The sequence below is a fragment of the Anthonomus grandis genome, chromosome 5 (genome assembly GCF_022605725.1).
Source record: "Anthonomus grandis grandis chromosome 5, icAntGran1.3, whole genome shotgun sequence".
NCBI classification, from domain to species: Eukaryota; Metazoa; Arthropoda; class Insecta; order Coleoptera; family Curculionidae; genus Anthonomus; species Anthonomus grandis.
Window position 1 is genome coordinate 24444741 of NC_065550.1, and position 23142 is coordinate 24467882.

At 30.6% G+C, this 23142-nt stretch overlaps 3 protein-coding genes and 1 long non-coding RNA gene across 7 annotated transcripts; 3 read left to right on the forward strand and 1 right to left on the reverse strand.

Moving 5' to 3' along the window:
• Window positions 1-3306: 3306 nt before the first annotated feature.
• Window positions 3307-8089, forward strand: LOC126735999 (uncharacterized). Of its 3 annotated transcripts, XM_050440129.1 has the most exons (8): window positions 3408-3460; window positions 5040-5129; window positions 5548-5779; window positions 5833-5956; window positions 6025-6258; window positions 6327-6430; window positions 6485-6574; window positions 7231-8089. In XM_050440129.1, the coding sequence occupies exons 2-8, from the start codon at window positions 5094-5096 to the stop codon at window positions 7458-7460; spliced, it is 1050 nt and encodes a 349-aa protein (XP_050296086.1). In that variant the 5' UTR covers window positions 3408-3460; window positions 5040-5093; the 3' UTR covers window positions 7461-8089. The 3 variants fall into 3 exon arrangements, with proteins under 3 accessions (XP_050296085.1, XP_050296084.1, XP_050296086.1); XM_050440127.1 differs by having other exon boundaries at window positions 3399-3460; window positions 6327-6574; XM_050440128.1 differs by lacking the exon at window positions 5040-5129 and having other exon boundaries at window positions 3307-3460; window positions 6327-6574.
• Window positions 8090-9973: 1884 nt separating this feature from the next.
• On the forward strand, window positions 9974-19017 carry LOC126736650 (uncharacterized). Of its 2 annotated transcripts, XM_050441113.1 has the most exons (12): window positions 9974-10392; window positions 12769-12891; window positions 13641-13771; window positions 13828-14050; window positions 14641-14831; window positions 14921-15043; window positions 15097-15238; window positions 15834-15937; window positions 15995-16187; window positions 16244-16386; window positions 16451-16635; window positions 18404-19017. In XM_050441113.1, exons 1-12 carry the CDS (start codon window positions 10301-10303, stop codon window positions 18845-18847), a joined length of 2094 nt encoding a protein of 697 aa, XP_050297070.1. In that variant the 5' UTR covers window positions 9974-10300; the 3' UTR covers window positions 18848-19017. The 2 variants fall into 2 exon arrangements, with proteins under 2 accessions (XP_050297070.1, XP_050297071.1); XM_050441114.1 differs by lacking the exon at window positions 12769-12891.
• Window positions 19018-20631: 1614 nt separating this feature from the next.
• LOC126736725 (transmembrane emp24 domain-containing protein eca) lies at window positions 20632-23123 on the reverse strand. Its single transcript, XM_050441239.1, has 3 exons — window positions 22844-23123; window positions 20896-21263; window positions 20632-20839 (listed from the first exon to the last, which is right to left on the reverse strand). Exons 1-3 carry the CDS (start codon window positions 22968-22970, stop codon window positions 20690-20692), a joined length of 645 nt encoding a protein of 214 aa, XP_050297196.1. The 5' UTR covers window positions 22971-23123; the 3' UTR covers window positions 20632-20689.
• On the forward strand, window positions 22147-23074 carry LOC126736726 (uncharacterized). Its single transcript, XR_007660745.1, has 2 exons — window positions 22147-22392; window positions 22503-23074. It is a non-coding gene; the product is annotated as an uncharacterized LOC126736726 (long non-coding RNA).
• Window positions 23124-23142: the final 19 nt, after the last annotated feature.

Here is a 23142-nt window from a genome sequence, read left to right on the forward strand (position 1 = left end):
CGTATAGGAACGACTATACGACTATAAAGTTCCCATTTTCTCAATTTCTACTTTTTCCAATGAGAGGCACAAAGATTCAGTCGGCAGTTTCCAGTCGACCATCTGCATACTACTAATATTAACAATCGATAGAGAGAGAGAGAGAGAGAGTCCTGCGGTTGATTATATTTGCCCGCTGTTTTGATTAATATTAATATTTGCATTTATTATGCGAAATATACAGGAATAATTTGAATGCCCTCCAACCATAGACTTATAAACAAGGATATTGGTTATAACTCTATGCCATATAATAAGTCATTTTTATTTTGATTTACCATATCAATCTCATAAAGATGTTCACTACAAGCCAACAATATTGTTGTACCAGATTTTGGTCATTTTGAGGGATTCAGAATTCAGTTAAATTCTTCAACAGTACAAAAATATGTTGAATTATGGTATATCCTATAAACGGTTAGTTATCTGCTCTTAGCGAAAATTTATAAAATTTCCCTAAGAAGTTTTTGATCACCAAAAAACAACAACTTTTTATTTAATCCTTTAAATGGGCGTCGCTGTGAAATAAATAAATTACTTTTGTTTCATAGTATATAATATTGTCATTCTTATTAAGTGGTTAAAGGTGACAATTTAATCTACTCTATCCTGCTTACAGGAAGCCAATAAACTGCAGTATTATTTTTGTGGTGTTAATTTCTACATATTTTTTCCACTTTATGCTAATAATGATCAAATTTCCGGATATCGACAATGTCTTGGTGTTTGTGAAATTTGAAAATTAATACCACCATATTAATGACAAAGTAGTTAATATAATCACGCTTATTAGTGGTGGTCGCAGCATTTTTTTTAAATATAAAACATACAGTTAATGAATCTATGATAACCTTTCATGCCATTGCATTCAACTCTAATATGAAAAACATTTAATGCAGTTCTTGTTAGATTTATGGCTAATTTAGGTATTTTTAATTTATTTAATTAGGACGTCACGATAAACTTATGACCTAGGAACCCCTAAGAAAGAAATTGCAAATTATCGTAAAATACATATTCAATAATCTTATTATACTTACTACTTAATATAGTTATTTTTTAAGTTATTATCATGGTATGTAAATAGATCTAAAATGCATTTCAATGATTTTAAGAATATCATTAAATTGACCTTTTTCTATTGTTAAATGATATGTCTTTGTTGATTAGATCGTATTTTCAAGTTATGTTTGGTTATTATTTATTTGAACCTTTATAACCTCTTTATAATTTAGAATGTTCTATGTAGCTTGACCTGGAATAAATGACCTAAAATCTAGTTAATATTTTTAGCATATATAAATATGCCAGATCATTAGTGTCCGATACCCGATAGCAGGTTTCAAGCTTATTATTTTTTAATGTGTTATTCAAAATAGTACTAATACCCACTAAGCACATTGCTAACGATGTTAGCATCTTCGGGAGAAGATTAAAAATGACTTCAGTTTTCGCTAACACGTGTGGCGAGTAAAATAAAGAGTTGTTGTTTTCTGATTTGAGCTTAAAGTGTTGTAAACATAATAATTGATACTATAAGAACAAATTTAAAAAGGCGAAAAAATATAAGTTTATAAACACAGTTGAACATCCTTCTAACCTCTGGTACATCAAAAAATAATCTGACGGAAAAGATTGACTTAAGTAATAATAAACTTATAAGCCTTAATAGTAAATCAATGGGTAACTAAAGATACTTGGGTCATCCTCCACTGTCCATCATCAGGGATAATAAATTAAGGGGTTCCGTCAATAGATCTTATAGATCTAGTGCCTCAGACAAGGTTAAAACGAATTAAGATACATGAGAATGGGACCAAACATGGATTTACAAAAAAGGGCGCACGCTATCGTTTGAAAATGTATATAGTTTTTTTGTTCTCAGTTCTTGTTTACAAAACAATGATCGTATTGTCGTAATGATATAATTTTAAAGTTTTTGTAAATCCATACACACTTTCTCAGGGCTTATAAAATCTCGCTTTTTACGCACTAGTGCATAAAACTCTAGGGTCTAAAAAGTAATTTGATGTTTATTTTATATTTAATTTATAATTTGTCAAAACAAATTTTGACATTTTTTTTACGAACTAGTGGCTAATTGCTACGAACTAAGGCTTTCGGTAGTGCGGATAGACTACCAAAAGACATTTGACTCTGTACCACATTCATGGTTGCTCATGAAAATAACTACTGCTATGTTATATCAAAAATGCCAAGTCTGAATAAATCACCTCCTGTTCATGGATGACATAAAATGTATTGCTGTAAATACTGAACAACTTCAAAGCCAGTTAGAGTTAGTCTCGAGCTTCAGCCGATCTATAAAATTGTCTTTTGAACTCGAAAAATGCACGTTTGTTCATGTCAAAGCTGGAAAACTTCAAGAAAGCCACAATATAATTTGATTAGACCACGAAGTTTTTTTCCGCTACAACCTCACAAAAAATATAAATATCTAAGAATAAAACGAAGTTTAAATATAGATCAAAAGGAAAAAAAAGCTCGGTAGAGGAGTCTTTAAAGAAACGCCGTAAATGAATACTTAAAACTCACCTGTGCTCTTGGGCAAAAGTCGCAGCTATTAACACCTGGGTACTACCGGTAGTCAAATACTCAAATTAGGATTCCAGTGATGTATAAAGAATAAACAGATACATTAGAACAACGCTTACATATCACAGAAGTCACCACCCTAATTCATCGTACACAAAATTCTACATAATTTAATTACCTAGAAATCAAGAAGGAAGAGGTCTAAGAAATGGAATGTTTCACTACGCACCAGTATTTTTGAACAACCTATTCTTTAAAATAAGAGTAATACCACTATAGTATTTAAAAAAAAATTTAAGATCTACCTGATAAATAAAAGTTTTTATAACATAAATGAATTACTCACCTCTAATGTAAGAGGCAGCGTTATTGAAATTGTAGATCTTAGGGTAGTTTAGTCTAATTGCTCTAGTTTTGTACTTTCTCTTTAAAATAGCAGTTATTAATTTATATGTAAGTTTTTTATCATAAATATATCTATTGTCTATTGAGGCTGATAACGAATAAATCCTGAGGAGTTTTCTATTAAAAACATGCAATTTTATCAAAATTGTTAGTTCCAGTGCATCTTTCATGCAACCAGCCGTCTGTAAATAGGAAAGCAAACAAAGCGCCACCCTCTTTTGTTCCTCTTAATCCATTATTGACGTTTGCGATTTCCTCGCCCATCGGAAACAAACGATTTTACCGCTTTCCAATATCGAGGGGTTGCGCGGCATCGCGACGCCCTCGGTCAACCCTGCGCACTCCCGTCGCGACGTGATCAATTGGGGTGGATTTGCACCGAGAACGACGTCCCAGTGTACTTGAGTGTCGTGCCGAAGATTAATTCTTTTGTAATTGGTGTTGGTGAATTTAATAAAACGTAAGTGAATATGCAGTGATTGTTGGGTGATTAGTTTGAATGTGTGATGATAGGTATTAGCTTTTTTGTTGCAAATGCTCTTTTGTAGAAAAAAATTAAATAAACTTAGTATTGTGTTTTTTTTATTACTCAATTTGGATTTATTAATGTTTTAGTGGATGTAATATATAGTTGCCGTAGTATACTATATTTTCTTTGACCTAAGCGGCTTAGTCCAGACGCTTAATTTTTTTTTACTGATGTATACTTAACTTGTACGTACCAATATTTACAAAACCCAACTTAGTGTGTCTGCAAAAAACTAGTCTTAAATGACAAAAATTATCCTATCTTCTAAAGTAATGCAACAAATATTAATAATCCAGAATCCTTACCAGACTAAAATTCAAAAGTTCAATGCACATTCGCAAGTGTATAGCTCTACAGGTCCGGACTTAAATCTTTGAGGGCGATGTTTTTATTTATATGTGTATTTTGCTTTGAGGATTTTTATTTAATATTCAGGATTTTGTTACAAAACTGTAAAAATACTTGATTTGTAATTTTTTTGATTTATGATATATTGGCATTTTATTATTATAATACTTAATAAAATTCATAAATTCAATAGAAAAATACTCGGATTTAAGTTATTTATCAATCATCAATATATATCCTTGTTTTGTCAATTGTGATATATTGTGAATATATGTACTTCTTTACCAATTTAACATTTTTATTTCGTTTCGGTTAAGCTGTACTGGAAAAAACTGGATTATGCTAAAGAAAAAAAGTGAAAAAGATACATTAAAAAATAATTAAACATTTTAATTAAGATTGTAATTGAATAAGCAAATTACCTCACTTTCCTACTACTATATTCAGGAACGGATCTAGAAGAGGGGTTCAGGAGGTCTGAACTCACCTCTCCTTCCGAAATATCGGAGTTCCAAATAATTTTTAAACAAATTTTAAGCATACACTATAAACTATACTTTGTTAAACTATATACAAGTGCACACACGCTATATCAAAAAAATTCCAATAATTTTATGACCATAAATACCCGCCCAAATATTTAACTTTTGAGGGTACTGGGTCCTTACAAAACATATCTGTGTTCGTTTGTTTACTCCAGTAACGAAAATTTTGAAAATTTATTATTTCAGGTAAAAGCTCATTATTTAAGGTAAAAGTGCATTCGTCCGTAAAGGAAAAACTTTTCGTAAAAAATCCCTGTAATTATTTGCGCTTTTCATAACTTTAAAACAATCTATTCTTCGGATTTCATTGCCTTAATTCCTAATGTTTTTGATATTTAAAGGAATGGTATTTGTATTTTTTTAGTGTGCGCAGTACTGTACTATGACCTTTTCCTACAACTTCTCCAAGAGTTCCGCTGCTAATTCCTTTATTTTCTTTAACACGAAGTAACATTTCAAATCTGAATTATTTTCTACAGTTCTGTCATCATTATTGTTTTACAAAGAGAAAATTTCGGAAACTTTTCAAAAACTATTGCCCATATAGTACCACTTAATCGTAGTTATTTTCTCTTGGTTAGTGTAATAATTAGTCATACTGACCATTTAATTTATAGATAACAATACTTTGGGAGCCAATATAAGTATCATCATGATTTATATGGAGCTTCATGTTACAATGTTTTACATGGCTTAGCGGGATTAAGGTTAAGTTATTTAAATATATTTTTTTTAATTATATTAGATTTCTAGTATTAGTATTACATTTAATATTATTTATCAATTCAGGCCAGAAGTTTTTTTTCGTATGTTGATAAAACGGTTTCTTCCAACTCTTCGAAGCGCAATGGACACGGAATCTTATAAATTAATATGGCCATATCGCCTAGCAATTATGTCTTCCCTATAAGGTTTATTTGTTTTTTTTTTGTATCTAATCAAATTTATTATTATTCTAGTCAAAGTCAAAATTAATAATCCTGTCTCTTAACAAAGTTTTCTCACAATTACATAGAAATAGGGCGTTCCGTGTGTCTAAAACATCCTTAAATCTCTAAAATAATTCATTGCAAAAATATAATTCAAAATAAACTTAAATTTCATATTGATTTATTATTAATTTAGATAAATATGGCTTGCCTTGGTGATTGCCTTGACCTATCACCACCACCAGACGGAATTTTGTTCATGCCTCCTCCCCCAGCACCACTCTTTATGTTTCCTGATCTCGTGATCAATTCAAATTCTACAAATTGTGTTACTACTCAAACGTGCGAGGCTGCAGTCGAATTTTTAAATAATAAGGGAAGTTTTAGAAATATGGACCGGATTGAGTATAATGATATGCCTCGTAAAGGTACTGGTACGTAAAATGTTTGAAAATCAGGAGTTAATAAGTTTTGCTTTCAGAAACTGAGGCAAAATGGAACGTTTCTGGAATAGGCGATACGTGGCTTTTAGCTTTAGTCGCTTCTACTATTGGAGTTTTAATCCTCGGAGCGCTTTTGGCGATGTTTTTGCTAAAATGTAGAGAGTGAGTACAGTATCTATTGACTTCTTGCTACTTCAATTAAGTTAATTAATTGAATTTCATCCTTTCAGAATGCATTTGATCAATAGCTCAGAGCATTGCTCCCTGCATACTAGGGACCTGCGTCCTATAAAGAATATTGAGTCAAGGGATTGCAACTCGCTTTCTAATGGAAATAGCAAACTTATTCACCCCGTTAATGCCAGCTTTTACACTCCAACCCCAAGTCTCCAAGATAACCGGATGGTTTGGGCGGCAATTACTCCCAGAGGCACAGAGCATTTTGTTTCCGAAAACTATTCTAGGTAAGAATTTCTTTTTAGATGTTATAGGTTTAGATGATAAAAACATTTTTAATTAATTTTGACTTTAGGAACCTTATGGCTTACGAGCCGCCTGAAAACCATTACGAGAGCATTGAACCAAGACCGCATAATATCGAAAATAATGTGGCTTTTTACGGAGGATATCATAAAGGTATTTTTAAACCTTCTAACGGTAAACAATTGATTTTAAACGCATTTTTGTCAGAGTATGACTACGATGACCCGACCCCTTTGATCGAGAGCTATCAGATGAACGATATTGAATATGTTGGCGATCATCAGTATCAAACCATTGGTAAATATTAATAATTACATAAACATCTATTTATGATAATCTATTAACGGTATATACTTCATTTATTGGTCATATACAAAAGTAACTGTCAAAAATATATTTTTAACGTATTGCTAGCAAGTTCTTCGGTATTTTAAGTTAAATTACTTTTTGAATCTTGGTATTAATTATGATATTGCTATATTATCATCTAATAGTAATATAAGAAATTCCAGGCATATATCCCACCCAAGTTTCGTGATGGTTTGAATGTTCAGTATATTCTGAGAATTTTTTAGCTAAACCATTTTCTATTTTAACAATGTTTTAGTTTCTTTGTTAACTTTGGTGTTTTTTAAAAAACCCAGTAAAATTTAAAAAGTAATTAAACTTGAAAAATTTGGTCTAAAAGCAAAAAAGATAAGCTTTTAGTATAAATATATCTTTCAGATATGAAAGCTTAACAAATTTTCTAAAAAAAATATATCATGGATTAGATTTATCATGATTATATGGGTTCATTGAATATAGCAGGTCAATTTTCTTATGAATAAATAGATTGAAGTGTTCCCATAGTGTCACAGACTATAGTAAAAAGTATTTGGGTAGGAGTTATATGAATATTATCTCTATATTATCTAATATGTTATAATTTCTAAGCTGTTTACTAATTTAAGGTAATACGGACATGAGATGTGCCAGCCTGAGGTTTAACCAATATCCAATAAAACCGCAATACCCGACCATCATGAAACCGAAAGTGTCTCAACCAACCAGAATCGAGCACCCCAACTTACCACCCCTAAATTTAAATCCTAACCAAAGAAGTGCTAATAACACTTTAAAGAAGAATAATACTGGTTACAGGACTATGGATCCTGGCAGGCACTCTAAATATGGCCTTTAAGCAGCTTTTGATAATTTTGTTGATTTTGTTTTGTTATAATTTATCTGTTTTTAGTAATTAAGTATGTATATTTTAAGAAGTTTCACTACAGGGAAAATTTGAAGTGATACATTTGGTTTGCAGGAGCAAATTTGGAATTATCGCCGGGAATGATTTTAAAAAAAGTTATATATTTTGTATTTTGGCTACTTTATCTAAATTTCTTCTATATCTTTTAATTTGTGAAATTCACAATAGATAGTTTGCAACACAGAAACCAAAAAATCATTTTTATACTACTAGACTATATACCTTTAAGCACATTTACTATGTGGGCATTAATTTTAAGAATTTCTGAATATGTTGAACTGAACTTTGTCTATAATTAATGTGTTAGAAACAGGGTTTTATATAAAGAAGAAACCACAGTAGCATATAATTTAAACCATTTTCTAGTTCATTTAGTTAGGTGTTGTAGCTTGTAAACGCGCAGTATAATTAAATATTTTGTACCTATTTAATAACTATTGTGATGTATGTTCCTTATATTTATTTAAGAATTTTAATACACATATTGTGGTAGTACTTTGCACCATTTTTCCAATATACTTCTATACTAATAAAAGTATTTTTTTCTCTTTCAACTTGGAGATTGGTTGTTTCATTATAAAAAAAATTAATGATTGCTAAACTGCTCTGGTAAACTATAGATTTTTATTATATAATTATAAAATAATATGCATAATTATTGTTACTTAACTTAGGAAAATAAAAACTCCGTATACATTTAAGATTATATGTTTTATTTGGATAAAAACAAATGTAGTGGTTAATGTTAAATATTATTATTTTATTAAATCCTGTTAATAAGGTTGTTTTAAATTCTGACCATAATAATAAGTTATGAAAAATATTATTTTCTGCGACAAGCTAGGAAAAGCTTAATAGATTCCCAGAAGATCCAGACAGCCATATAAAAATGAAATAGTCAAATTTTAAATTTCATTCTTATATCGCCATCTCAGTCTGAGATCAACTATGAATTTCCTGCTTTCGCTTTTCTAGGTCAGAGAAGAAACGCAAGGGTGGGAATATTTTTTAGGGAGGGTATTGAATAGAGACAAAATTGAGGGTCTTAAAAATTTGCACTATAAGTTCAGATTGCTAGAAATTTTCAAATAAAATATCTAAAAGACATCCTTATTGTACTATCTACACATCTTTTTAACCAATGTATATCAAAAAGTCATTTTCCTGAGTCCTTAAAAGTGCCCAAGCTTCTAAGCTTTTATAGAATCTTTGCTAAAAGATCAAATGGTCACTTTGTTTGCGACTAACAGCTTGTCTTCAATTACCAGACAAATTTACCATTAACCAAAACTCTTTATAATCTCGACACGTGTTTCGCTAACGATGTGAGCATCTTCGGGAGAAGATTAAAACTGTTCAGTTTCTCTCAATATGATGACTTTTGATATACATTGGTTAAAAAGATTTGTAGATGGTACAATAAGGATGTGTTTTAGATATTTTATTTGAAAATTTCTAGCAATCTGAAATTATAGTGTTAATTTTTAAGACCCCCAATTTTGTCTTTACTCAATACCCTCCCTAACAAATATTGCCACCCCCGTATTTCTTCCCTGACCTAGAAAAGCGAAAGCAGAAAATTCATAGTTGATCTCAGACTGAGATGGCGATTTAAGAATGAAATTTAATATTTGACTATTTCATTTCTATATGGCTGTCTGGATCTTCTGGGATCTATTAATCTTAAAACTGTTCAGTTTCTCTCCTCTCAATCTTCTCCTGAAGATGCTAACATCGTTAGCGAAACACGTGTCGAGATTATAAATAAAGAGTTTTCTTTAGTAGTAAAACTGTCTCGTAAATTGAGCATCACACCAAAGGTTCCAACCATAGGACTAACTGGTTGTCTTGTAAAAGTCGGTTTGGCTTTAGAAATAATAGATCTACTTCGTTAGAAATGAACTGGTGCTATAGAAAGAAATTCTAAATCTCAGATAGAGGTATCCTAAAAAAATGGTAATGAAAAAGTATTTTTTTGTTATAATTAGATAATGGATGTTTGCTTTTTGAAATAAAAAACAGCCAAATTACATAAAAACTTTAATTAGTAAAACTTTTTATACAAAAAGCGGTAAAACTCCTAAACGGCTTCTCTTAGTAATCAATGTTTTAATCTAAACTCTTATAACTTAATATAGTACTGTTTCACCGCAAAAAATATCCAGTTAAATGTCCCTCAATTGAAGCGTCTTCTAGAATATGCTTACTACGTTTGTTTATTCCTCTTACTTGTAATATTTATTCCGCCACGGATGCGTATTTTCGTTTAAAGTATAATAGTAAAAACATAAAGAAATAACTTTAATTATTAATTCGAAATTTCATTCAAATTCTGCAATTATTTTTCCGCATTTATTCCGCAACGAAAGCGTTTTTTCTGTTGGTACTACCGACCATTAGAGCTTACCTCTACCGTAAGTGACGTTTCTGACATAACTGTTTTGTTGACATGTGTGCATTCCAAAACAAAAAACAGTAAAAACAGAAAAACTTTAATTAGGAAAACTTTTTGCGAAAAAATTAGTGACTCTCAACATAATTAACTTAGCAATTAACGTTCTAATATTAATTAATGCTTATACCGTAATATGCTTTATTACCAAAAACTGCAAGGAAAATGACCCTCCCAAATCTAAAACAGCAGTGAACATGGAACCAATCTACTACATTACTCAGATGTGGTGTTTCTACTAATTAAGTTTTGGGATGAAAAGACTGCAATTTACTGGTATAACACAATATGAGAAAGGATCTACTCCAAGAGGAGCTTCATGATGTGGATCATTTTGCTTTCAGCTTTAGTCTCTATTTCTTTAGTGTCCTTTTTAATGTTGTGCATCTGTTGGAAGGACAAGACACCAAAGTAAGAATATCCCATTTTTCAAATATAATTGTTGTTTCTATTGATTACAGTTTAATTAAGAGGATATAGACTATAGTAAATAATAAACACATTAATTGTAAATCCCTTAGAGGAGTTTTTGAATTATGCTTTAAGGGATCTCTCAAAATTATGACTTCAAAAAATAGATACAACATTATTCAATTCTGAGCCATATGCAATTTCTATTCACACTTTAAGATGAGATGAAATATATTGAATTTAAGGCGCTAAGTAATACACTTAGTAAAAACTTAAAAACAATCTTCAAATTATTGACCATAACAATCAGGTTTGGTGAGTTAATTTTGTGTAATTATACAAATAATTTACTAATATATTAATAGTTTAATTAATTTATAAAATAAGATAATGTTCCTGGAATATTTAAGTTGAATAAAGACAAGGCATTGAAATTCAAATTGTTGTTAGTAGTTACACATGTCATAGAAAATAAATAATATGCAAAGTGAAGCTAAAAGTAAGGTTAGTAATGAAATTTAATTGAAAGACATACAATAAAACTTGGGTACACTTAATTAAAATCCATAATTGTGCTAAAATGTTAATACCTGACCCAAAAATTTATCATATTAATAGATTGAGCAATCAACAGATCCATGATTACCCTTTGAATTTTAAATAGAGCAGTGATTCTAAAGTTTAAAATTCCAGTATCTATCTCCTGTTTGGCTTTTCAACCTATTATAAGGCACTGCCGCATCCACCCTGTGTGTCATAAGATAATCTGATTGCTCTCAATATTGTATTCATTGTTTTTTATATGCAGTGAATTTTGAAGAATAAACATGGATTGAAAAGAAAATATATTTTTGAATAAATTTATCAAATGACAAGGAAACCATTTTTAAAACTTGTGCAAAAATTTACCTGTTCAGTAAAGAAATGTCTATTTGTAGTAACACATTGTAAAAATACTGAATTTTATAAACAACTATACAACATACCAACAAGAAGGTCTTGTGGAACATAATAATACTTCAAACATAAAAATATAAAAGATACTTAGTCTAACTCCCGCTTGAAAACTTGTATCACCACTGAAAAAGTGTCCATCTTGCAAGATATAAAAAACAGAACAGAAATGTATATGGAAAACATAGTGTCTACTCTTTTTAAAGAAAAGTTATTGTATGAAACATAAACAATTCAAATATGGCTCTTTCTATTTCCTAGAATAGAAACAATACATATTTGCATTTTAATTATATTTTTGAAATACTTAATTAATATTGTACCAAAATATTATTTAAATAGTTCACAAATCTAAGCTTTGTGCACTTAATCTGTTGAGGGTGTAATTTCTAAATGCTAGAAAACACAACAAAATTTTGTCCTTATTGTAGCACAAATTTACTTTGCTGTGGTTTCATAATAAAATATTTGCTAGGGTTTTTTAATTTCAAAATGAAGAAAATCAAATAAATATTTTTTTATTTATTTTATACTCTTATAATATACACAATTAATTGTACTTATAGGTATGTAAGGGCTGTATACTGAGCTTATACAAAACAAGAAAACAACTAGAGTAATAACTTACTTATCATAAATAATAAAACAAATGATTAAAATTGGAATATTTTCATGTTCAAATAGGAAATATTCTTGTATTGACTGTACTTTCTAAGAGGTTTATAGGCACTAGAGGGCAGATCTTTTGAGGTGAAAATTTTTTTAATTGCATATTCTTAAATTCATTATAAGAACCGCAAATAATATATCACTAATAATTAAATCTTTCATATACTTTAAGTTTTGGTTACATAATACATAAACAGTATTTCATGCTTAACAATATCTGATTCTGACTACAACTTTAGTATATCTGGGTATATAGTATAATTAGGTGCTTGTGACACCAGTGCTGATGATTGTGCCTCTACTGATTCTACCAAAAAATCCATGATCAGCCTCATTTTTCAAAATATGATATCTTTTGATAAGTACCAAAAATGGGAATTTCTTTCTAACTAACCCCAACTTAACTTAACCCCATTCCTACTTCAACCTCTCCCAATATCAATATTGTCTCTTGATGATAGCCAGAATAAAAAAAATGCTGTCAGAGCACTGGGGGTAAGTACATAATTTTCCACTTTTTTACAAAATCTCAGTTAAACTCATAAATTCCCAAACTTTAAAATACCTATAGTTTGAGAGATACCTTAAAGCACTAGTATTGGAGTTATAATATTTTTGATTCAGTTTTAAATTAGTAGATAAACCCTTAAATAAAGTCTGTAATCCCTTACACCCATCTTTTCTGTTGCATCCTGTTTTAAAATTAAATCATTGTGTTTTTTTTTGTTGCCTTAACCCTGTTTTCTTGTATAGAAATGAATGGCTTGGCGTAGATGGCATGGTAACACAAAAAAACCCTGATGAGAATGTCAATCATCTTCCTTCTGCAGCAGCTTGCATGAATGGATTGTCTGATGGAGAAGCTGCTGACAAAAGGTGCTTTTTTATAATATATGATTTTTATATGAAATATAAGCTAAGCATTTATTCTGTTCTTTTGGTTTATTACTTATATGTCTGTGTGTGCTTTTGTGATACTGTTTTAACATATTTATTACCTTGGGATTGGCTATATTATATTTTTCCTAAAAGACTTGAAGAGTAAAGATATTTCATATTCTTCTTATATTTATACTTTTATTATGATAATAATCAGAATTATTAATTTAGTGTTACACCTTTTTTTTTATAATTGTAATATACCTTCAAGAACTTTGGATAGTGTTAAATTTGTGTATTTGTTATATAAGTTTATAACAACAAAACAAACAAAATTCTCTTTTAAAGGAAAATACTATTTTACTTTTAATTTCAATTAATATTCAAGCGCTTCTTTTCTATGTGCTATTCAAGGATGTATTTATTAGATTTAGTGACTCACTAGTTAAATCATAAAGAAATATTTTAGTAATAATTATACATGTGCAGGAACTATGTAGATAAAACAGAGAGATTAGTCAGCTTCAGTTTGGCTACATTGACATACTCGTATATAACTTGTTTATTTTTACTATTAAAAGCTTTAGTTTGATAAGCCTGATACTTAAGAAATATAATTAAAATTTTGCTTACGAAACTATACAATTTTAATTAAATGAGAATAAATGACATTGGCAAACATTTTTTCTTTACCCCACTATAAAATAAAAACAAATAATGGGTTATCTAACTAAAATTCCCTACAGAAACACCATAACTAACTCAAGACGAAGCCTTCCAGACATCCCTTCTGAAATGGCAGCTGGGATCACATGGGATGCCAATGGTGATAATTCTTCTGAACATTATGCTACTTTAGGACAATATCAAAACCAAAGTGAGAATATGATGAACAATAAATTTCCAAAATTTCTTATACACTCATTTACACAGATAAAGCCGCATCTTCCAACCGTCCAAACGTCAGAACAAGTATTTCTCAACATAGTTCCATAAGTCAGGCAGACGATACGTTTTCGCCATACGAACGAGTTAAGTATGATAAAATAAAATCGAAGCTCGAACATCCATATGCGCAGGTACAGCCTGCTAATTCAAGGCCTGCAGTTAATGAGGAAAATTTGGCCAGTATTGAGGAAAGAGTAACTTTGTTGAGGTAAGTCTTAATTTCAGATAACTCTATATAAAAGCCATTTTCATTAAGATGTTTTCTTCAATTCTGCTAAGTTAAAATTTTTTAGGAATTCCAACGATTTGCTAGAATCATAAATTAAATGAAAAAATAAACTTTATTAACAATTTTAGCGAGCGCTTTTGGCTGATTAAGCCATTATCACCACAACAGAGTAGTAAAAAAGTTTTGCTTCTTAAGTCACCTTTTAATATCTTGAAAGCTATTTTTATAACTATCTAATTAAAGCTTAATTCGAGAGCGCTTCATCATCTTTCGGTCTATTTATTAAACTATTTAGATCAATTAAATATATGTACCCTTATTGGAAAAGATCTATTTTTAAAGAAGACATTTAAAAAAGATTTATTTAACTTTAAATTTTGAATAATTACTAATACTAATAGTATTCTAAATAGAGCAATTAACTGACCTATAAGTTAATTGAGAATTTAAGAGAAGAATCACATGAATATTGTATGAGATGATCATTACATTCTCGTGAGATACTTGTTGGTTTCATATTATAATTAGGTCAAATATATTATCAATTGAAGGATTCTTTAACATTATAGAGTGGATAATATTCCAAGTATATCAGCAAATTCTTCGACACCATCACGTTCTCGCAGGTCTTCTGCACATAGTAATGAACCTGCAGATATCCCAGCAGCTACCGCGGTAGCTGGCGGCATAGCTGCTAGCTACGAGTTACCATATATGACCCCTCCTATAAACTTTAGTGGTGATTCTCAAGATTCTTCCAGTAAGTAACGATTATCTTTTAAAATTGCTTTAATAATTGAAAAGTCACACTATATATTATTTAGCGATAATGCAAAATTATATTTTCAGAGGGGTATACCAGTATTAGTGTAAGAGAACCTTTGGCCAATATAATGGCCGAAACAAACGCAGTTACCAATAAGCAAAAGAGAAAATTAGACGTTCATTATTCCACAGTGTCAGATGATTCTGGTAACGTCTAAGATGCTTTGAATTAATGTTTGTTTTTACTAGTTTATTTGCAGATGATGTATATACTACAATCCCAGATCCTAATAATCCTATTTATACTAGTGAAAGTGAGACTTATGCTAGAATACCTCCTCTTCCTATTACAGTCGAGGCTGAAATTAATATACCTCCCGCTGAAAGGGCCAGTGATGATAGGTAACCACGAGTTATTTTGTATGCTTTTAATTATATTAATATGTGTAAATTGGCTAGATTTCTTTTGTATCTTTTTTGCATTGATCTGTATTGTTCTTATAATACTTCTTTTATTATTTTGATTGCTTCATGTCAATTATTTGGAACGTTTTTTAATCTCTTTTGTCTCTATTTCCACACGCATTTGTACGTTTTAACATTACAAATGGTTTTTATGATGCGACATTTTTGTTTTTATGTCTAGACAATTTTAATTATTCTCTTCCTTGTATCTATTTATTTAAAACCCGATAGTATGAAATATTTAGGTATAACAATTCGATGGAATACACATTCAAAATTTGATAAATACACTTGTGAAAAGATTAAATGCCGTACAGAAAACTACGTAAAATAATATTCTTAAATAAAAATTACTAGTTACGCTGCTAGACTAATTGAGGAAATTCTTCTGGATCCTAGAAAAGTAACTTTTTTGGAGTATTATTTTCTACATATATAAGAATAAAAATGTACCACAAATATGAGGGAATAATTGTAATGAGATTTACAATTTTCAAATATTATTATTATATTTATAATTTTGTAAATATAGGGAGGAAGTTGACGCTTTATATGAACCACCTCCACAACCCGTAGCCTCAAGTTCTGATGCCTTAAAGCATGTTACGTCCCACTCTCATACACATTCTAGACAAGGTTAGCAGACATAGCTATATAATGTTCAGATAATTATAATAATATTATTTGCTTTAGCATCATCTTCAAGCTCTGCCAACTTTGGCTCCCCGAAACCAGAAAAACGGCAAGCAAACTCACCATTACCGCCGCCTCCGCCCGACCCTGTTAACACTGACTTTTTCAGTGAAAAACTTCAAGTTAAACGAAATCTGGATGATCTTTATGCTAAAGTGCATAAAACTAAAAAGGACGATGTAAACGATGATGGGTAAGATTGAGCTTTGGGTTTATATTTATTTTTTATGTGATTTGTTGCGTTCTTAGGTCAGAAAAAAGCAGCTTAAACGGGTCAACAAAAGGTTCAATACCCATCGCCGTAATATCTGAAGAAAGCGCCGACCATAATTATGAAACATTGAAGAAGAATTCGACAACGAATAGTGATTTTGGATATGAAAAAATTAAAGGTAAGATCTGTCATATTCAGGTTATTTTTGTTACTTTTTGAGTGTTTGTTCATTTATTTTTTAGGATTAGATTGTGAACCGGGTTATGCCAGTATTAACGGGCCACCTAGTTTAGCTGCCTCTTCTGATCCTGGTTATGAGGCACTCAATCAGGTTTCGATGCAGGCTGGTCCTAATTACGAAGAACTGAGGCGTTCCCTGCCTGAACCGAGTAGTGCTGGATATTCTGTGGTAAATAAGAAAAAAAAGGTAGGCTTCCTAGTATTGTCGTTATCTTATTATATTAATTTATTCTGAAATAGTTAAGGGTTATGGGTTATTCTATATTGTTATATATAGTTATATATAGTTATTCTATCTCGGCAGCCGTGGAAGATACGAACTCGGTTAATAGGGCATTTGGGTGTTTTTTTCTGACTTTGAGTCAAGAATAATTTTAAAATAATCAGTTAACCGTTTTGAAAAGGAAAGATCTGAACTAAGTTCATTCAAACTAGACACTGGCTTTCGTTTTTATTTTAATTATTGATTCCCTTAATGCCCAAGGCTCAACCCTGATATTTAAATTTATTAATATAAAACCTTTTAGTAGCTTATTAAATTAATGTGAACCCTATTTAAATACTCAAAACTTTATTATTTTAAATAATTAATATACATTTATGAGTACTAGTTATTTAAAAGCCTTTTGTCTTTAACATGTACACATTTTTGAAAATGAACCTTAAAAAATTGCCAGCTAATTGTCCTGATTTAAGCCATCTACATATTTTCCTGTGGGAATACCTAAAATATAAAATTTATTTTATGCCTTTTAATATTAAACCTTTAGAAACTACCTCCTATCAAACACCAAGCATGCTAACCCACCTGACCCTAAGAACAGCAAGTTTAGTCGCTTATTTTTCCTAAAATGGCTAAACTTCACAGCACAGGTGAAACCATCTAACTCACAACCCAGCTAACGACCAAATCATAAACAGGTTTACCCACATAACCAATGGCCTACTCCTTACTTATGATTATACTAGATCTAGTCATTCAAGAAGGTTTTAAGTCATTAACAATTAGTGTATTTTTTATAAAAAAGTTATTTATAAAATTATATCTCTTAATTATGCTGTTTTGTCAAATATATCGTACAGGACGGTGTAACTTTATAATAATTTTGTCTGTTTAAATTTTATAACTATTTTAAATATAAGTACATTATTCATTCTGATTTTGAGCCGTAATTGTTTTTCACTTAAGTTTCTTTTCATACATTCCTTGGGAGATTTTTAAATAGGTTAATGGTTAATATATAAGTTATATAATAGGTTCCTTTTTTTAAACATTAAAAAGCATATAATAAATTGTATACTTTAAATGTTTCATACAGGAAAATATGTAGATTGCTTAAATCAGGGCAATTAACAGCCAATTTTTTAAGTTTTCTTTTCAAAATATATGCATGTTAAATGAAGATTTAACTAATGGTTCTCTTTTGGTAGGTATCTTTTAAATAACCAGTAGTCACAAATGACTATTAATTATTAAGAATAATAAAGTTTTGAGTCATTAAATAGGATCCAAATTAATTTAATAAGCTACTCACATGTTTTAAATTAATTTATTTAAATATCAGGGTTGAGTCTTGACATTAAGGAAATCAATAATTAAAAATAAAAACCAAAACCAATGTCGAGTATACAATCAGAGGCATACACATTAATTTTAACAGAAAATACCCGCAGTATTCAAAAAAGAGTGGTTAATAGGTTAGAGCTGAATAAGTGTTTATGAAATCAGAATAAAAACATTTTTCTCTCTGACCAAAAATATACATCTGGAACCGATGTATATATTACAATAATTTTAACTTGCTATGGTTTTTTCGATTTTACGATGCGCATTTGTTGCTTTTGACTAAAGATAATCGAGAATACAATACTTATGGTAACACCTTAGAAAGAATAACTACTAAGAACATATTGTAACTTCATGCCTATTATATCATAATAATTTTTTACTTAAGGTGGCTTCGGAACCGCCCGAAGATCCCAACTACGAACAGGTCCCGGAAAACCCAATCGATCCGAACTACGCAGCGGTAAAATCCAGCGGAAGCGAAAGCGATCCGAACTACGAATCCGTAAATCGGCCGGATCCGAACTACGAGACCCTGCGCGAACCACATTCGGGCGAAAAAAGTAACTCTTTGTCGCGAACAGATTCCGGTTCGGTCGGCTACGAAAAAGTCAAAAGTACTACGTCCGAGAGCTCAAATAGTGCGAGCAGGACTACGGATAGTGAGCCCCCTTACGAGCAACTGCGGAACGAATTTGACAGTGATAATGTGACCGGGTACGAGAAAGTGGGCAGTTCGGGTAGTTCCGGGAACGAAGTCGAACCCATCCAAAATGAAGAGTTTGAGGTGGTGTTAAATATACACGATGAGAATGCCGTGGTGCAAGTTTAGGTTACAGAACTGTTAGGTTTATAACAGACTTTTTTTTGTAACAAATATAAAGTCCAAGGTGTCATTGGGTAGGTATGGCAACTATTTATGACGCCACGTCCACCTGTAAGTTATAATAGATAATAAGACATATAAAAAATATTAATAAATTATTATGTATCAAATACAAATTTGAAAGAAGTTTTTTTTAACAATTTGACATGGCCGCATTAGTGTTACTCAAGAGATAAATATTCGTAAGTATACAGGTGTCAATGATGTGGGTGTTTTGGTCAATAAATTAAGAAAAAAAACAAGTATTTCTTGCCGCGGTTTCGAATTATTATTAATTCATCATCAGCGGCTCTGTAAAGAACAGGGAACTATAGCATGTTTTGAGTATAATTTGAATGCGGACGTAATTAATACAAAAAGAGCCAGGAAAAAATAGTGTTTAACTGATCAAAGGATTCCGCACCAATGTTATGGAAAATGAATTCTGGTCAAATTGGCACAGAACTCACAGATAAATTGATTCCGAGATAAACCATCCTAACTTTTAGCAACAACCCCTACTAAACACCAGGCATGCTAATCCAACCAACCCTCGAAACAGGTTCCGAGTTTAGTCGCTTATTTTTCTTAAAATGATTAAATATCACACAGAACAGGAGCTAGCTAACCCCTAAAAACTACTTACCAAAACACAATATTAGACTAACTGTCTAGTCCTTCAAGAAGTTTTGAAGTAATTAACGATTATGGTACCTTAACGATTATGGTTTTTAACAAAAAACTTATTTATATAGATCTCTTAATTATGCAGTTTTGTGAATATACCATCAAATTTTGTAAAACTATTTTAAATATAACTTCATTCAGATTTTGAGCCCTAATTAAAATAGTGTATAGTATATTACTATATACTATTACATGAACAGCTGTCTGGCCCTTGAAAGGATTCAGACTGAGTTTTTAAGATTTTGTCTAATTAAGTTAAATTTGGAAATACCGAACGATCATGTTTATGATTATGCACAAGTGCTGGCTATGACAACATTGAGAGAAAGACGTATTCGTGGTGATTTAACCTTTATATTTAAGCTTCTTGTATGCCCCGACCTTCTCGGTAGAATTAGCTTCAATGTCCCCTCAAGACGAAACCGACTATTTACTTTGCCTTTTCACAGTACCAACTATGCCACTCACTCCCCTATCGAAAGAACCTTAAATATTATCAACCATGAGGATATTGAAGTTGTGGGCATTGGCTTGTCTAGTTTTAGGAATCAAATTAGAAAGATTATGTAAACTCTTCTGTTGATTTTATGTTGGTTTGCCAGTTAAAACCAGTTATGGTTAGGTGTAACTATTGAACTTTGTAATTTTTTTTTTTTGTAATGGGGTTGATCCCGTCTATTAAATTAAATTATATTGTTCCGTTGAAATATTTTTGGTTTACTGTGAATAATTTTTCTGAACAGTTTCAAAAGTTCATAATTGCACACACAATATCAAATTAACAAACCATTTTTTACTTGGAAATGATTTATTTAATTAGCTCCGCTACAAATTTTGTCACAAAAACTCCTGTGTTTAATGCATGAGCTAGTTCATTATTGTCTGTGGTGACATAAGTGGGTGTCTACAAGTGCGCAATCCACAGAAATTTTTAATTCCAAAATGCTATCATTTATATTTTATTTATAAGTAATAAATTTTTTCAATATCCGTAAAACATGAATGTAAAAAGAATACATTTTCCCAGTTATTAAAAATTTATTAAACAATGAGCAAGACAAAAATACAAAACAAGAAAAACATACATATATTTAAAAAAAAAAGTAGAACACTTTTACCACATTATACTAATTTCTTTGCTTCAAAGAACTTCTTCAGATGTCTCATCTGCCACGCTCCCATACAGATCAGTACAGCGGTTTGGGTGATGGACCACCATAAAACCCTCGAGTTTGTGCTTTCACTTGTTTGACGAAATCTGTCTTCTCTGAACTACAAAAGATATTTACCATTATTACAATTCAATAAAAATCATGTGATTTCCTTACCCTTTGATAGTTCTGCTCCTTTGTTATTTGCTCAACTTGATCTAATAGTTGCCTCACTCTAAGCTGTAACTCTGATAGTTTTTCTTTTTGAACCACTTCTCCATAGTTGATGGCGTGTTCTCCAACTTGTATGTCTAAATGGACCCTTAATTGTGAGCCACCAAACCAGGCAGAACTGTTTGAATACATGCAGATAACATGTTCTCCTGGAGCATGAGAGGTAAAAGAGATCTTTCCTTCAGAAGAGTAGACTCTAGACAGGATGGTTTTGTCATCAGGGTCTCGAATGTCTACGTGCATTCCTATACCAGGGGATGAGGGCATGAAACCTCCTGTTCTGGGATCATAGAGTTGGACTTTGTAGTTTACTGAAAGGAAGAATTGTAAGTTTTACTATATTTACTGATAAATATATCTTTTTCTTCAATGAATTATTTTTTCTTTTTAATGGATTTTGGAATGAATGGAACATTTCTTCAAATAATTTTTTTATACCTATTTGGTTTGTTACTGTGCTTGATTAACATATAACGTATTTTTCTTTTATTACTTAAGGTGTATCAAATTTATGCAAAGTGTCTAGACAAACTACAATATAATAATATGGGTAGTGTTAATAACTTTTAATAATGCAGCTAAAAACAAGAAACAAAATCCGCATAAGTCTATAACATTTATATTATGTCAGTAATGGTGTGTAAAATGGAGGTGAAATGTGAAACTTTGAAAAAAATTGATGATAATGTTATGTTAAATATTCTTATAAAATTATTGTAAATGTATGTATCAATAAACACATTATTATTTCTATTTGCTACAAACAGGAATGTATGTGAGAATAGTTTAAAATCTATATTACTTAAAAATAGATTTGAGGGTAAATTAGTTTTCTTGAAGGCCATTTATGTCGAAAGTATGAATTCATTTGCCCCAGTGCAAACTTGTTTTGCAGTAAAAACCGAATTAGGGTTAGTTAGGATACATTAAAATATCCCAACCTAACTTGATAACAAGATTTGATATCCAAAAAAACATTTTTCAGATTTCCAGGTATGGTTTGAGTTGGAGCAAATATTATTTTTTATAATTTTTTTCAAATATAACAGAAAATGATTATAAATCTTAATGATCCTGTAAATTAAATCATACACAATAACTAAAAATTAAAGGGAATATATAGCTTTTATAGATAACTTTTGCAGTACAAAGTATGGTGGTTTTCTTTCATAGAAGTGTCACACATTTCAACAGACTGCTGCTTTACTCCAAATGTATGGGATATTAATTGAATAGAAACATGTTTACAATGTATTATTTATGCAAAATGTTGGCCTAAGTTGTGTTTATCATGGGTGTGATACCGAAATCAGTCAAGGCATAAGCATTTTTTTGTCTCTCAGAGATAAAAGCTAAATTAGTTCTGGTTGTCAATAATTTTTGAAAATTTCTGTTTGTCAATACCTAATGCTGTTCATCACTTAAAATCTGCTGTTGGAGGTAAAACATGAACAATTTTAAAATAATATTTTCTGTGATATGGTTTATTTATAATATTTAAATTTTTGGTTGTTTCTAGGCCAAATGAATATTCAAAGAATTTTTTGCAGGGTAACTCAACCTAATCCAGTTAAGGTGGTATGCAAAAGGTTGATGTAGATAGTTAAAATATTCCAAAGTGCTCCAGTTTCTTCTGTTAATGGAATTTTAAAAAATGTTGTGGTTACTTTTGGGATGAATCAGGAGAAAAGTACAATAATCTAAGAAGGAATGTGCTACAAGACCCAGAGAGTTTTAAAGCAATCCACAGATAATTTGTACTAAAAAATATGTTGGAGAAACTATTGTAGGAGGCATTATGTAAGGGCACTAAGAAGAGTACCTACCTTTTATTAAAAAGTAAACATGTTAGATAATAATAAAAAGAATATTGCATTGTTCCTACACTTACCAACCACACTAGTTTCATCAGGAATTTCTTCTATGAAGCATTTTCTTTCTGTTTCACCTATGTGAAAGTACAATGCAGAAGTGCTGGCTATGCAATAAATAACTAAGAAATACACCCAGTTAAACATATTTTAGTATAGATTTAAATAAAGCAGTTACTTATCGAAATCTATTAAAATTATTTGATCTAAACTCTATTTTCGGTCTTTTCTTCTATATGATTTAAGAAAAATCATAGGTTTTGGTGGTTTGTTGACGTTTGCAAAAAGGCTCGGGTGACAGGCAGATGTTGACGTCAGC

Bases quoted from the DNA above. Each gene is read 5' to 3' on its own strand.
- LOC126735999 (XM_050440127.1), top strand. From the start codon at position 5,094: ATGTTACAATGTTTTACATGGCTTAGCGGGATTAAG. The intron at 5,780-5,832 runs GTACTGGTACGT...TTTTGCTTTCAG, and splicing joins TAATGATATGCCTCGTAAAG to AAACTGAGGCAAAATGGAAC. The intron at 6,575-7,230 runs GTAAATATTAAT...TACTAATTTAAG, and splicing joins TCATCAGTATCAAACCATTG to GTAATACGGACATGAGATGT.
- LOC126736650 (XM_050441113.1), top strand. From the start codon at position 10,301: ATGATGTGGATCATTTTGCTTTCAGCTTTAGTCTCTATTTCTTTAGTG. The intron at 12,892-13,640 runs GTGCTTTTTTAT...AATTCCCTACAG, and splicing joins GGAGAAGCTGCTGACAAAAG to AAACACCATAACTAACTCAA. The intron at 16,188-16,243 runs GTAAGATTGAGC...TTGCGTTCTTAG, and splicing joins GACGATGTAAACGATGATGG to GTCAGAAAAAAGCAGCTTAA.
- LOC126736725 (XM_050441239.1), bottom strand. From the start codon at position 22,970: ATGTTTAACTGGGTGTATTTCTTAGTTATTTATTGCATAGCCAGCACT. The intron at 21,264-22,843 runs GTAAGTGTAGGA...TCTTCCTTTCAG, and splicing joins TGATGAAACTAGTGTGGTTG to TAAACTACAAAGTCCAACTC. The intron at 20,840-20,895 runs GTAAGGAAATCA...TATCTTTTGTAG, and splicing joins AGGAGCAGAACTATCAAAGG to TTCAGAGAAGACAGATTTCG.